The sequence below is a fragment of the Budorcas taxicolor genome, chromosome X (genome assembly GCF_023091745.1).
Source record: "Budorcas taxicolor isolate Tak-1 chromosome X, Takin1.1, whole genome shotgun sequence".
Classification (NCBI taxonomy): domain Eukaryota; kingdom Metazoa; phylum Chordata; class Mammalia; order Artiodactyla; family Bovidae; genus Budorcas; species Budorcas taxicolor.
In genome coordinates, this window is record NC_068935.1 from 717,541 (window position 1) to 730,272 (window position 12,732).

At 37.3% G+C, this 12,732-nt stretch overlaps 1 protein-coding gene across 1 annotated transcript in view; it reads left to right on the top strand.

Annotated features, from left to right (window-relative positions):
- The window catches only part of PCDH11X (protocadherin 11 X-linked), a 924,479-nt gene that overhangs the window by 31,053 nt on the left and 880,694 nt on the right, over positions 1–12,732 (top strand). Inside the window, exon 2 of the mRNA XM_052663288.1 lies at positions 10,102–12,588. Within this exon, the coding sequence (XP_052519248.1) occupies positions 10,102–12,588 (2,487 nt within the window). The remainder of the gene's footprint in view (positions 1–10,101; positions 12,589–12,732) is intronic.

Genomic DNA, 12,732 nt, shown 5'->3' on the forward strand with positions numbered 1-12,732 from the left:
GTCCAGTTCTAACTGTTGCTTCCTGACCTGCATACAGGTTTCTCAAGAGCCAGGTCAGGTGGTCTGGTATTCCCATCTCTTTCAGAATTTTCCACAGTTTATTGTGATCCACACAGTCAAAGGCTTTGGCATAGTCAATAAAGCAGAAACAGATGTTTTTCTGGAACTCTCTTGCTTTTTGCATGATCCAGTGGATGTTGGCAATTTGATCTCTGGTTCCTCTGCCTTTTCTAAAACCAACCTCAAAATCTGGAAGTTCATGGTTCACGTATTGCTGAAGCCTGGCTTGGAGAATTTTCAGCATTACTTAACTAGCGTGTGAGATGAGTGCAATTGTGTGGTAGTTTGAGCATTCTTTGGCATTGCCTTTCTTTGGGATTGGAATGAAAACTGACCTTTTCCAGCCCTGTGGCCACTGCTGAGTTTTCCAAATTTGCTGGCATATTGAGTGCAGCACTTTCACAGCATCATCTTTCAGGATTTCAAATAGCTCAACTGGAATTCTGTCACCTCCACTAGCTTTGTTCATAGTGATGCTTTCTAAGGCCCACTTGACTTCACATTCCAGGATGTCTGGCTCTAGGTGAGTGATCACACCATCGTGCTTATCTTGATCATGAGGATCTTTTTTGTACAGTTCTTCTGTGTATTCTTGCCACCTCTTCTTAATATCTTCTGCTTCTGTTAGGTCCCTGCGACTTCTGTCCTTTATTGATCCCATCTTTGTATGAAATATTCCCTTGGTATCTCTAATTTTCTTGAAGAGATCTCTAGTCTTTCCCATTCTGTTGTTTTCTGCTATTTCTTTGCATTGATCACTGAGGAAGGCTTTCTTATCTCTCCTGCTATTCTTTGGAATTCTGCATTCAGACAGGGATATCTTTCCTTTTCTCCTTTGCTTTTCACTTCTCTTCTTTTTACAGCTATTTGTAAGGTCTCCTCAGACAGCTATTTGGTTTTTTGCATTTCTTTTCCATGGGGATGGTCTTGATCCCTGTCTCCTGTACAATGTCACAAACCTCTGTCCATAGTTCATCAGGCACTCTATCTATCAGATCTAGCCCCTTAAATCTATATCTCACTTCCACTGTATAATCGTAAGGGATTTGATTTAGGTCATACCTGAATGGTCTATTGGTTTTCCCCACTTTCTTCAATTTAAGTTTGAATTTGGCAATAAGGAGTTCATGATCTGAGCCATAGTCAGTTCCCAGTCTTGTTTAGGTGACTTTATAGAGCTTCTCCATCTTTGGCTGCAAAGAATATAATCAGTCTGATTTTGGTGATGACCATCTGGTGATGTCCATGTGTAGAGTCTTTCCTTGTGTTGTTGGAAGACAGTGTTTGCTATGACTAGTGCATTCTCTTGGCAAAACTCTATTTGCCTTTGCCCTGCTTCATTCCATACTCCAAGGCCAAATTTACCTGTTACTCCAAGTTTTTCTTGAATTCCTACTTTTGTATTCCAGTCCCCTATAAAGAAAAGGACATCTTTTTGGCGGTGTTAGTTCTAAAAGGGCTTGTAAGTCTTCATAGAGCCATTCAACTTCAGCTTCTTTAGTGTTACTGGTTGGGGCATAGGCTTGGATTACCGTATTATTGACTGGTTTGCCTTGGAAACGAACAGAGATCATTCCGTCGTTTTTGAGATTGCATCCAAGTAGAAGATATTAAGAAGAGGTGGCAAGAATACACAGAACTGTACAAAAAAATCTTCACGACCCAGAAAATCATGATGGTGTGATCACTCACCTAGAGCCAGACATCCTGGAATGTGAAGTCAAGTGGGCTTTAGAAAGCATCACTATGAACAAAGCTAGTGGAGGTGATGGAATTCCAGTTGAGCTATTTCAAATCCTGAAAGATAATGCTGTGATAGTGCTGCACGCAATCTGCCAGCAAATTTGGAAAACTCAGCAGTGGCCACAGGACAGGAAAAGGTCAGTTTTCATTCCAATTCCAAAGAAAGGCAATGCCAAAGAATGCTCAAGCTACCGCACAATTGCACTCATCTCACACGCTAGGAAAGTAATGCTCAAAATTCTCCAAGCCAGGCTTCAGCAATACATGATCCGTGAACTTCCTGATGTTCAAGCTGGTTTTAGAAAAGGCAGAGGAACCAGAGATCAAATTGCAAATATCTTCTGCATTATGGAGAAAGCAAGAGAGTTCCAGAAAAACATCTATTTCTGCTTTATTGACTATGCCAAAGCCTTTGACTGTGTGGATCACAATAAACTGTGGAAAATTCTGAAAGAGACGGGAATACCAGACCACCTGACCTGACTCTTAAGACATCTGTATTCAGGTCAGGAAGCAACAGTTAGAACTGGACATGGAACAACAGACTGATTCCAAATAGGAAAAGGAGTACGTCAAGGCTGTATATTGTCACCCTGCTTATTTAACTTATATGCAGAGTACATCATATGAAACGCTGGGCTGGAAGAAACACAAGCTAGCATCAAGATTGCTGGGAGAAATATCAAGAACCTCAGATATGCAGATGACACCACCCTTATGGCAGAAAGTGAAGAGGAACTAAAAAGCCTCTTGATGAAAGTGAAAGTGGAGAGTGAAAAAGTTGGCCTAAAGCTCAACATTCAGAAAACGAAGATCATGGCATCTGGTCCCATATCTTAATGGGAAATAGATGGAGAAACAGTGGAAACAGCGTCAGACTTTTTTGGGGGGCGGGGCTCCAAAATCACTGCAGATGGTGAATGCAGCCATGAAATTAAAAGACGATTACTCCTTGGAAGAAAAGTTATGACCAACTTAGATAGCATATTCAAAAGCAGAGATATTACTTTGCCGACTAAGGTCCGTCTGCTCAAGGCTATGGTTTTTGCAATAGTCATGTATGGATGTGAGAGTTGGACTGTGAAGAAGGCTGAGCACCGAAGAATTGATGCTTTTGAACTGTGGTGTTGGAGAAGACTCTTGAGAGTCCCTTGGACTGCAGGAGATCTAAACAGTCCATTCTGAAGGAAATCAGCCCTGGGATTTCTTTGGAAGGAACGATGCTAAAGCTGAAACTCCAGTACTTTGGCCACCTCATGGGAAGAGTTGACTCATTGGAAAAGACTCTGATGCTGGGAGGGATTGGGGGCAGGAGGAGGAGGGGATGACAGAGGATGAGATGGCTGGATGGCATCACGGACTCAATGGACATGAGTCTGAGTGAACTCCAGGAGTTGGTGATGGACAGGGAGGCCTGGTGTGCTGTGACACATGGGGTCGCAAAGAGTCGGACACGACTGAGCAACTGAGCTGAACTTAACTGAACTGCATTTCATACTCTTTTGTTGACCATGATGGCTACTCCATTTCTTCTAAGCGATTCCTTCCCACCGTAGTAGATATAATGTTCATCTTGTATAAATTCACCCATTCCAGTCCATTTTAGTTGATTCCTAGAATGTTGATGTTCACTCTTGCCATCTCCTGTTTGACCACTTCCAATTTGCCTGGATTCACGGACCTGACATTCCAGGTTCCTATGCAATATTTCTCTTTACAGCATCGGATCTTGCTTCTGTCACCAGTCACATCCACAACTGGGTATTGTTTTTGCTTTGGCTCCATCCCTTCATTCTTTCTGGAGTTTTTTCTCCACTGATCTCCAGTAGCATATTTGGGCACCTAGCGACCCGGGGAGTTCCTCTTTCAGTATCCTACCATTTTGCCTTTTCATACTGTTCATGGGGTTCTCAAGGCGAGAAAACTGAAGTGGTTTGCCATTCCCTTCGCCAGTGGGCCACATTCGGTCAGATATCTCCACCATGACCCTCCCATCTTGGGTGGCCTCACACGGCATGGCTTAGTTTCATTTATTATAGTACCCATTATATTTGTATTGAGAACATTGCATATATTTCCTTACTGTTTTCTTAAATAGCCATATCTCTGGTTTTATCCATTGGAAACTATGCAAATGGATAAACCATTGCATTTCTCTGGCCTAAAGATGAATCAGTAATGTAAAGGGCAAAAAAAAATCAGGTTGATGCTTGATAAATCAAACAGTGGTAAAGCTCAAAAATAAACTTTTAGTCTTTACCCCAGCATTCCTCAGAGTAAACAGCTTTTTTGTAATCAGTTTTAGAATTCAATCTCTTTGAAACTATTTTTAGTACTTACTGGCACTATATGCATTTTCTGGGCAATTGTACTAGATTTATAGCTCTGGAAGTGCTGTGTTATTTATTACCTTTCAATAGGCAATGAAGTGGTGTCTTGCACATGAGTATGTCAAAAATGTTAAACTTAGTACAATGGTTCAGTTAATTATTTCCAAGAACAATAAGCAAAAAAATAGCTTTTAATTCTGTATTCATTTTTTTTAAGCAAAAATACTTCTCTTGGGAACTTTATATTCAACACTAACTTTCTCTTCCTTGATTTTACAAATCCCTACAAAGAACGTTTCAGATGAGCTTAATAACATCTTGCTTATTTCAACAATTTTTATCCTGAATTTGCAAATTCAAATCTTATTTCTGAATTGAGGAAGAAATGTGACTCACAAAGTAAATTAAGTCTTTTGAAACATAAGGTTATTAGTAAGCCCATAATTTTTTCCTAACCTGATCTGGAATTAGCACTTTTATGTATATGAGATAAAACAAGTTGAAGACATTAGGATCCAAAATCAACTTATAATGTATTACATTCAGTTCAAATAATATGTTGTTTTCTTCTCTGAGTTTTTGTTTTCTCCTTTTTTCTTTGTATATGTGTGTATTTGACAGATGTAGGGTTTTGTATTTTATATGTACACAGACCACCCACATTAAGTACTTGTTATTATTTCTTCCAAAAATAAAGGTTTACAGCTAGGTTATAAACTTTTACCAGAGATTGACCCTGCATATTATTACATCCATAACATAAATTGTAATTTTTTTATGAAATAATTCTAAAATTGTTTTCTGGACAATTTAACTAAAGTAAAAGAAACAAACAAACAAACAAAAAAAAAAACCCTAAGTCAACAATTACAGTATATTCCAATTTTGGCATAGACTGAGAATTAGAAACAAGAACAACCAAACTCTGACTTCTCTCTTTAAAAAAAAAAAAATAGGAATTATCATTTTAATGTATGCATTTCCTCATCTAACAAGTGTTTATTTATTGTGTTTGTATATGCCTTGTATATGTCAGATGCTATGTCCTTAGATATAGTGAAGCTTGATGCCATTGTATCCTACACTCTCCTTCATTAATGTAATAGAGGCTTAAGTAAATTTCCAAGAAAGACACACAAGTGAGTGTGCTCTTACCAAAGGACGACCATTTGAGAGAGAGAGCAAAGAATTCTCTGAAGTTGTTTGTCCTTATAAACAAGAGGGAAATGATTCTAAGTAAGTTTGGAATTCAGGATACTATCTATACAATTATCCCAAAATTTTCTTTTTGTATACAGGGTGTGTGTGTGCTAAAATTATCAAGGTGATGAATTAAGGAGCCATATATCTTTATTTCTCCTTTCATCTTTCCCATTGTTCTCATGTCGTAGTCTAACATATGGCAAAAAGCTTCAGTTGTTTTACATTGTTCATGTGGGTTTGAATGTCAGTTGCACTAACTGACGTGGGATAGAACTAGACAGCATATTAAAAAGCAGAAACATTACTTTAGCGACAAAGGTTTGTCTGCTCAAAGCTATGGTTCTTCCAGTAGTCATGTATAGATATGAGAGTTGGACCATAAGGAAAGCTGAGCACTGAAGAATTGATGCTTTTAAACTGTGGTGTTGGAGAAGACTCTTGAGAGTCCCTTGGACTGCAAGGAGATCAAACAAGTCCATCCTAAAGGAAATCAGTCCTGAATATTCATTGGAAGGACTGATGCTGAAGATGAAGCTCCAATAATTTGGCCACCTGAGGTAAAGAACTGACTCATTGGAAAAGACCCTGATGCTGGGAAAGATTGAAGGCAGGAGGAGAAGGGGATGACAGAGGATAAGATGGTTGGATGGCATCACTGACTCGATGGACATGAGTTTGAGGGAGCTCTGGGAGTTGGTGATGGACAGGGAAGCTTGGCATGCTGCAGTCCATGGGGTTGCAAAGATTAGGACATGACTGAGCAACTGAACTGAACTGATTTGTATCTCACATGTGTGGAATTTCTTTTCAAATTGCTTGTACAATATGAAATTTAAATATATAAACCAGCAAATCATTTGGAGAGCTCTAAATATCTGAGTGGGAGGTATACACACAATTACCTGACCTGAAAGTAGAAAGAAATAATTAAGAAAATTATGACACCTTAGAACAGTCCAATCCAATAGAACTTTGTGTAATGATGGACAAGTTCTGTATCTGAGCTGTAATGTAGTAGCCAGTACTCACGTATAGCTATGAGAACTTAAACGTGTTAGTGAGACTGAGGTACTGAATTTGAAATCTAATTTTAATTAATTATAATTTAAATGTAAATCAGTCAGTTCAGTTGTTCAGTTACCGAGTCTTTGTGACCCCATGGACTGCAGCATGCCAGGCTTCCCTATCCTTCACCAACTCTTGGAACTTGCTCAAACTCATGTCCATTGAGTCAGTGATGCCATCCAACCATCTCATTCTCTGTTGTCCCCTTCTCCTCCTGTCATCCACTTCTTCATTTACAGGTATTTAAATGTAAATACTTGTGACTAATTGCTATTATATTGAACAGAGCAGTCATAGAAGACAGAAGAGTAATATAGACAGTATCCATTTTCTACTTTGTACATCTCATTGTCATCTTGAAAATTTGAAAAAAATCTATCTTTTAACATTACTGTCACTTCACATAAAATAAAAGACAATGAACATGCTGTACTTGGATTTTTCAACCAACCTAAACCTGCCATCATTTGATTGGGAAAGCAAGGGTCAATTCAAAATTCAAACACATAAGATCAAACTTTAAATATACTAACATAAAATACATAAACATAAGTGAATAAAATAAAAAATTAATTTTAATTCTTCCCTGGTGATCCAGTGGTCGAGACTTTGCCTTCTAGTGAAGGGGGGCTGTGAGCTTGGTCGCTGGTCACGTAGCTGGAATCCCACATGCCATGTGGCCAAAAAACAAAAAATAAAACAAGTAATATTGTAACAAATTCTATAAAATTTTAAAAATTATCCCCATAACATTTTTTTTAGAAAAATTAAAACTATTCTTTTCCTCAGGTGTATAACAGTCATAGATTGGATAATTGAGTCTTGAAATTCAAGAATTTAAGATATTATTTTTTATGCTATGTTATATATCCTACTTCTCCCTTATATAACCTCTAATAATACTTTACAATCTACCTTTATAGCTCAATGAAAATGTAGTTATCTCAATTAGCCTATATCTATTAGTATCAATATCAGTAGATACTTGGATTGTTATTGATTTTCTCTCATCTTAGCTAAAGTTTAATTTCCATTGCATTAGTAAAATATGTTTACTCACCACCTTATCCCCAGTGCCTAGATGAATGCTGTGTCTATTCTAGCCACTTGCCATTAGCATGCCAAGAATTAACAGAATTTTATTAACTGCCATGGATTTTTGTGAATTGCAACTCAGAGACTATTTCTTCTACCCATAAATGAGATATTCCAGATATGAACCTTCCTAAAAGTCTTCTGAAATATCATTACAAAAATAAAATTATCATTAATAACTAAGTTTACTTAGATCAAACTGTAATAGTAAATATTGTATCTATATTTATTATCATTGTTGCAAAATTGTTTGTTCTTAAAATAGATTTGTTAATTTTCTCACTTGTGTAAATATGACATGAAAGATATTTCCCTTGGCAAAGAAAAAGCAAATTGTTTATTGGTTTACGTGAATAAAATATTAATAAACTGCTCATTTAGTTTATGAACTAAAACAAGGTTATTACACATTGATTAGCTCATGAAAAATTTTTTAAATTATATGGAAACAAACTGGTGATTTTAACTAACATTTCTGAAATGCCAACTTTAATTTCATAATAAACATTTAATTCTTCCATCAAGATGTATTATGGTCTCAATTTGAATAAGAGTATAAGTGAATCTAAACACACACAAAAAAATCCCAAAAATGCAAAATTATCTTCAAGCAATTCATGAGGAAAAATGTGGTTGTACTTGAGTATTGTACTAGATTTTATGTAAAACAATTATAAGATTTTGTTAAGTTAAAAAAGATAGTATCACTATATAATGTCAGCATAAAGTCTAGTGATCCCTAAAAGCTTGATATCATTCGTTGGTTTATAACATTTAGAATCTCATTTTAGACACTAGTATGGCAAAACTATGAGAAAAAGATCTCAGATGCTATCCTGTTCTTTCAGGACAGAGCACGTAAATGAGATTTCAATAACTGATCTTCACATGTCAGCAACTTTTATGTTAAAAAATATATTGGAGATTTAAAATTGTGATGTGTGGTTGTATGTGTGTATATGAAAGCGTTTATAAATCACCCATGTACTAAGAATCTTAAGATCTTCTGATCTTTTCTTCACTGCTAACAGTAGCTTTTTATCTTACTCATTTCTGTCAAAATGCTACAAGTAAACACTGGCTAGAACTGCCTCTGAGAGCCAGTGAACACTATTCTTCAATCAGCTAGCAAGATTTATCTGTGTAGAGCTCATCTTATTGTAGTTCAAAGAAGGGATTAAAAAAAAATTACATAAATTGGACTTTAAAAAAATTAAGATATTTGACTATTTTAAAGGCTTAAAAGAAAAAAGAAAAGTGTTAGTCACTCAGTGGTGTCCGACTCTTTGCGACCCCATGGACTGTAGCCTGCCAGGCTCTTCTGTCCATGGAATTTTCTGGGCAAGAATACTGTAGTCGGTTGCCATTTTAAAGACTTAAGGAGAAGCAAAAGGAGAAGGGGACAGCAGAAGATGATATAGTTAGATAGCATCACCAACTCAATGGACATGAATCTGAACAAACTTAAAGAGATGGTGAAGGACAGGGAAGCCTGGCATGCTGCAGTCCATGGGGTTGCAAAGAGTTGGACAGGACTTAGCAACTGAACAGCAACAAAAAGCTTTAAGAGTATGAGACCCTCTGTGTGCTAATAAACAATAGGAGTTAAGAGAGCCCAAACACTTTAAGTATTTTGCAATTTTATATTACTTGAATCACCTCCTTGAGGGTTTCGAGGGAAGTCAGAATCAGCAGAGACTGATTTTAAACATTTCTAAAATCTGACTTTTTTGTCATGAATAAAACATAAGTACTATTCCAAGCTATAGTTTCCAATTTGACATTTTGGCACATTAGGTTCAGTCTATTGTGCCTGATAATTAAAAAATAATAATAATAAAATAAGAACTTAAATAACATTGTGCTGTTAATCTCTAAGATGCTTTTTTTTTTTTTTTTTGGCCACCCCATATTTGCAGAATCTTAGTTCCCTGACCATGGATTGAACCTGGGCCCTGGCAGTAAAAGTGCCATGTCATAACCACTGGATCACCAGGGAATTCCCAAAAATTCATTTTAGCACCTTTTTCTATAGGGGGAAAAAAGGGAAAGTTTGTGTTCTTTACACAAAGTTTTATTCTTATCAGAGTTTGCATATTTTCTCCCTTTGCCAAAGGTTTTAGCTGTATTTGTTAGATGTGATATATCCACTTTTATGTTGGTTATTTTATACTTAATTGTTTCTTTTGTTAGTGAAAAGTGCCCTAAACAGCTGAAATCTACAAGACATTTTAATTCATTTGAGGTAACCATGGTTAATTCACTTATAATTTCATTTTCCATGTGAAATGGTGATAATTCTTTTTAAATTATACATTATTCTTCTTTTTAAAATCTTTAATAATTCACAAAAATTAGCTACACTTATCACTGTAAAATGCTATAACCTGAGAACATCTTCTAGAACAATTCAAATTTCACAAATGTTTGGAGATGTTAATCACCTTGTTTGTGCTGACACTATTATAGACAAATCTGGGACTTAGAACCCAAGTCTCTAGCATTTATTTCTGAGTTGATCCCATGTCATGTGGCTTCAAGAAACTGAAAACCAGTCTCATTAAATAATAACATAAGCTAAAATGTTTCATTCTTTGTCTTTCAGGGTCAAAATATTTTTGGGCTTGATATCATTGAAACGCCAGAAGGAGAAAAGATGCCACAACTAATAGTTCAAAAGGAGTTAGATAGGGAAGAGAAAGATACATATGTAATGAAAGTAAAGGTTGAAGATGGTGGCTTCCCTCAAAGATCCAGTACTGCTATTTTGCAAGTCAGTGTTGCTGATACAAATGACAACCATCCAGTTTTTAAGGAGGATGAGATTGAAGTCAGTATACCAGAAAATGCTCCTGTAGGTTCTTCAGTAACACAGCTCCATGCCACAGATGCTGATATAGGTGAAAATGCCAGGATTCATTTCTATTTCAGCAATCTTGTCTCCAGCATGGCCAAGAGGCTATTTCACCTCAACTCTACCACTGGACTTATCACAGTAAAAGAACCACTGGATAGGGAGGAATCTCCAAACCACAAGTTACTGGTTTTGGCAAGTGATGGTGGACTGATGCCAGCAAGAGCAATGGTGCTAGTAAATGTTACTGATGTCAATGATAATGTTCCATTGATTGACATAAGATACATCATCAATCCAATCAATGGCACTGTGGTTCTTTCAGAAAATGCTCCTCTCAACACCAAAATTGCTCTCATAACTGTGACAGATAAGGATGCTGACCATAATGGTAGGGTGACATGCTTTACAGATCATGAAGTCCCTTTCAGATTAAGGCCAGTGTTCAGTAATCAGTTCCTCCTAGAGACTGCTGCATATCTTGACTATGAGTCCACAAGAGAATATGCCATTAAATTACTGGCCGCAGATGCTGGCAAACCTCCTTTGAATCAATCATCCATGCTCCTCATCAAATTAAAAGATGAAAATGACAATGCTCCAGTTTTCACTCAGCCTTTCATAAGTCTTTCTGTTCCTGAGAATAACTCTCCTGGTACCCAGTTGACAAAAATAAGTGCAACAGATGCAGACACTGGGCGTAATGCTGAGATACATTACCTGCTAGGCATTGATGCTCCATCTGAATTCAACCTGGATCATCGTACAGGCATTCTGACTGCAGTGAAGAAATTGGATAGAGAAAAACAGGAAAAATATTCATTCACAGTTCTGGCAAAAGATAATGGGATGCCATCTTTAATAACCAATGCCACAGTCTTAGTGACCATTCTTGATCAGAATGACAACAGTCCAATTTTCACTCACAATGAGTACAACTTCTATGTCCCAGAAAACCTTCCAAGACATGGCACAGTAGGACTAATCACTGTAACTGATCCTGATTATGGAGAAAATTCTGCAGTAACTCTCTCCATTTTAGATGCAAATGATGACTTCACAATTGATCCACAGACTGGTGTCATCCAACCGAATATTTCATTTGATAGAGAAAAACAAGAATCTTATACTTTCAATGTAAAGGCTCAGGATGGTGGTAGGGTATCACATTCTTCAACTGCCAAAGTCACTATAAACGTGGTTGATGTCAATGACAATAAACCAGTTTTTGTTGTCCCTCCTTCCAACTACTCCTTTGAATTGGTTCCACCATCTGCTAATCCAGGCACAGTGGTCTTCACAGTAGTTGCTATTGACAATGACACTGGAATGAATGCAGAGCTTCGTTACAACATTGTAGGAGGAAACACAAAAGGTCTGTTTATGATTGACCAAACAACAGGCAACATTACACTGAAGGAGAAATGTGTCCTTGCAGATCTTGGTTTACACAAACTGATAGTCAAAGCCAAGGATTTAGGGCAACCTGATTCTCTCTTCAGTGTCATAAATGTTAATCTATTTGTGAATGAGTCGATGACCAATGCTACATTAATTTATGAATTGGTGCGCAGAAACATTGAAACACCAGTGACCCAAAATGTTGAGACAACTGATACATCCTCACCATCAAGTGACTATGTCAAGATCGTGGTTGCCATTGTTGCTGGCACCATAACTGTCATTCTTGTTATTTTCATCACTGCTGTAGTAAGATGCCGCCAATCACCACACTTTAAGGCTGCTCAGAAAAACAAGCAGAATTCTGAATGGGTTACTCCAAACCCTGAAAACAGGCAGATGATAATAATGAAGAAAAAGAAGAAGAAGCATACCCCTAAGAACTTACTGCTTAACTTTGTCACTATTGAAGAAGCTAAGGCAGACAATGCTGACAATGATACAAACACCGTCACACTAGACCTTCCCATTGAACTGGAAGAGCAAGCCATGGGCAAGTGCAACTGGGGTGCTACACCTACTACTTTCAAGCCTGACAGCCCTGATTTGGCCCAGCACTACAAATCTGCCTCTCCACAGCCTGCTTTCCAGATCCAGCCAGAAACTCCCCTAAATTCAAAGCACCACATCATCCAGGAACTGCCTCTCGATAACACCTTTGTGGGTTGTGATTCCATCTCCAAGTGTTCTTCCAGTAGTTCTGATCCCTACAGTGTTTCTGAGTGCAGCTTTCCAGTGACAACTTTCAAGACCCCTGTGTCTGTACACACCAGACTGGTAGGTAATCCAAGTCTCTAACTAACCTTTCTAACTTTATTTTTCAAAATTATTTTCAGTTGAAGTAGGGCTTTACAGAATCTACTGACTCAATGGGGGATCAAAACGATCATATTTTGCAGAATTATCTGAATAGGTATATGG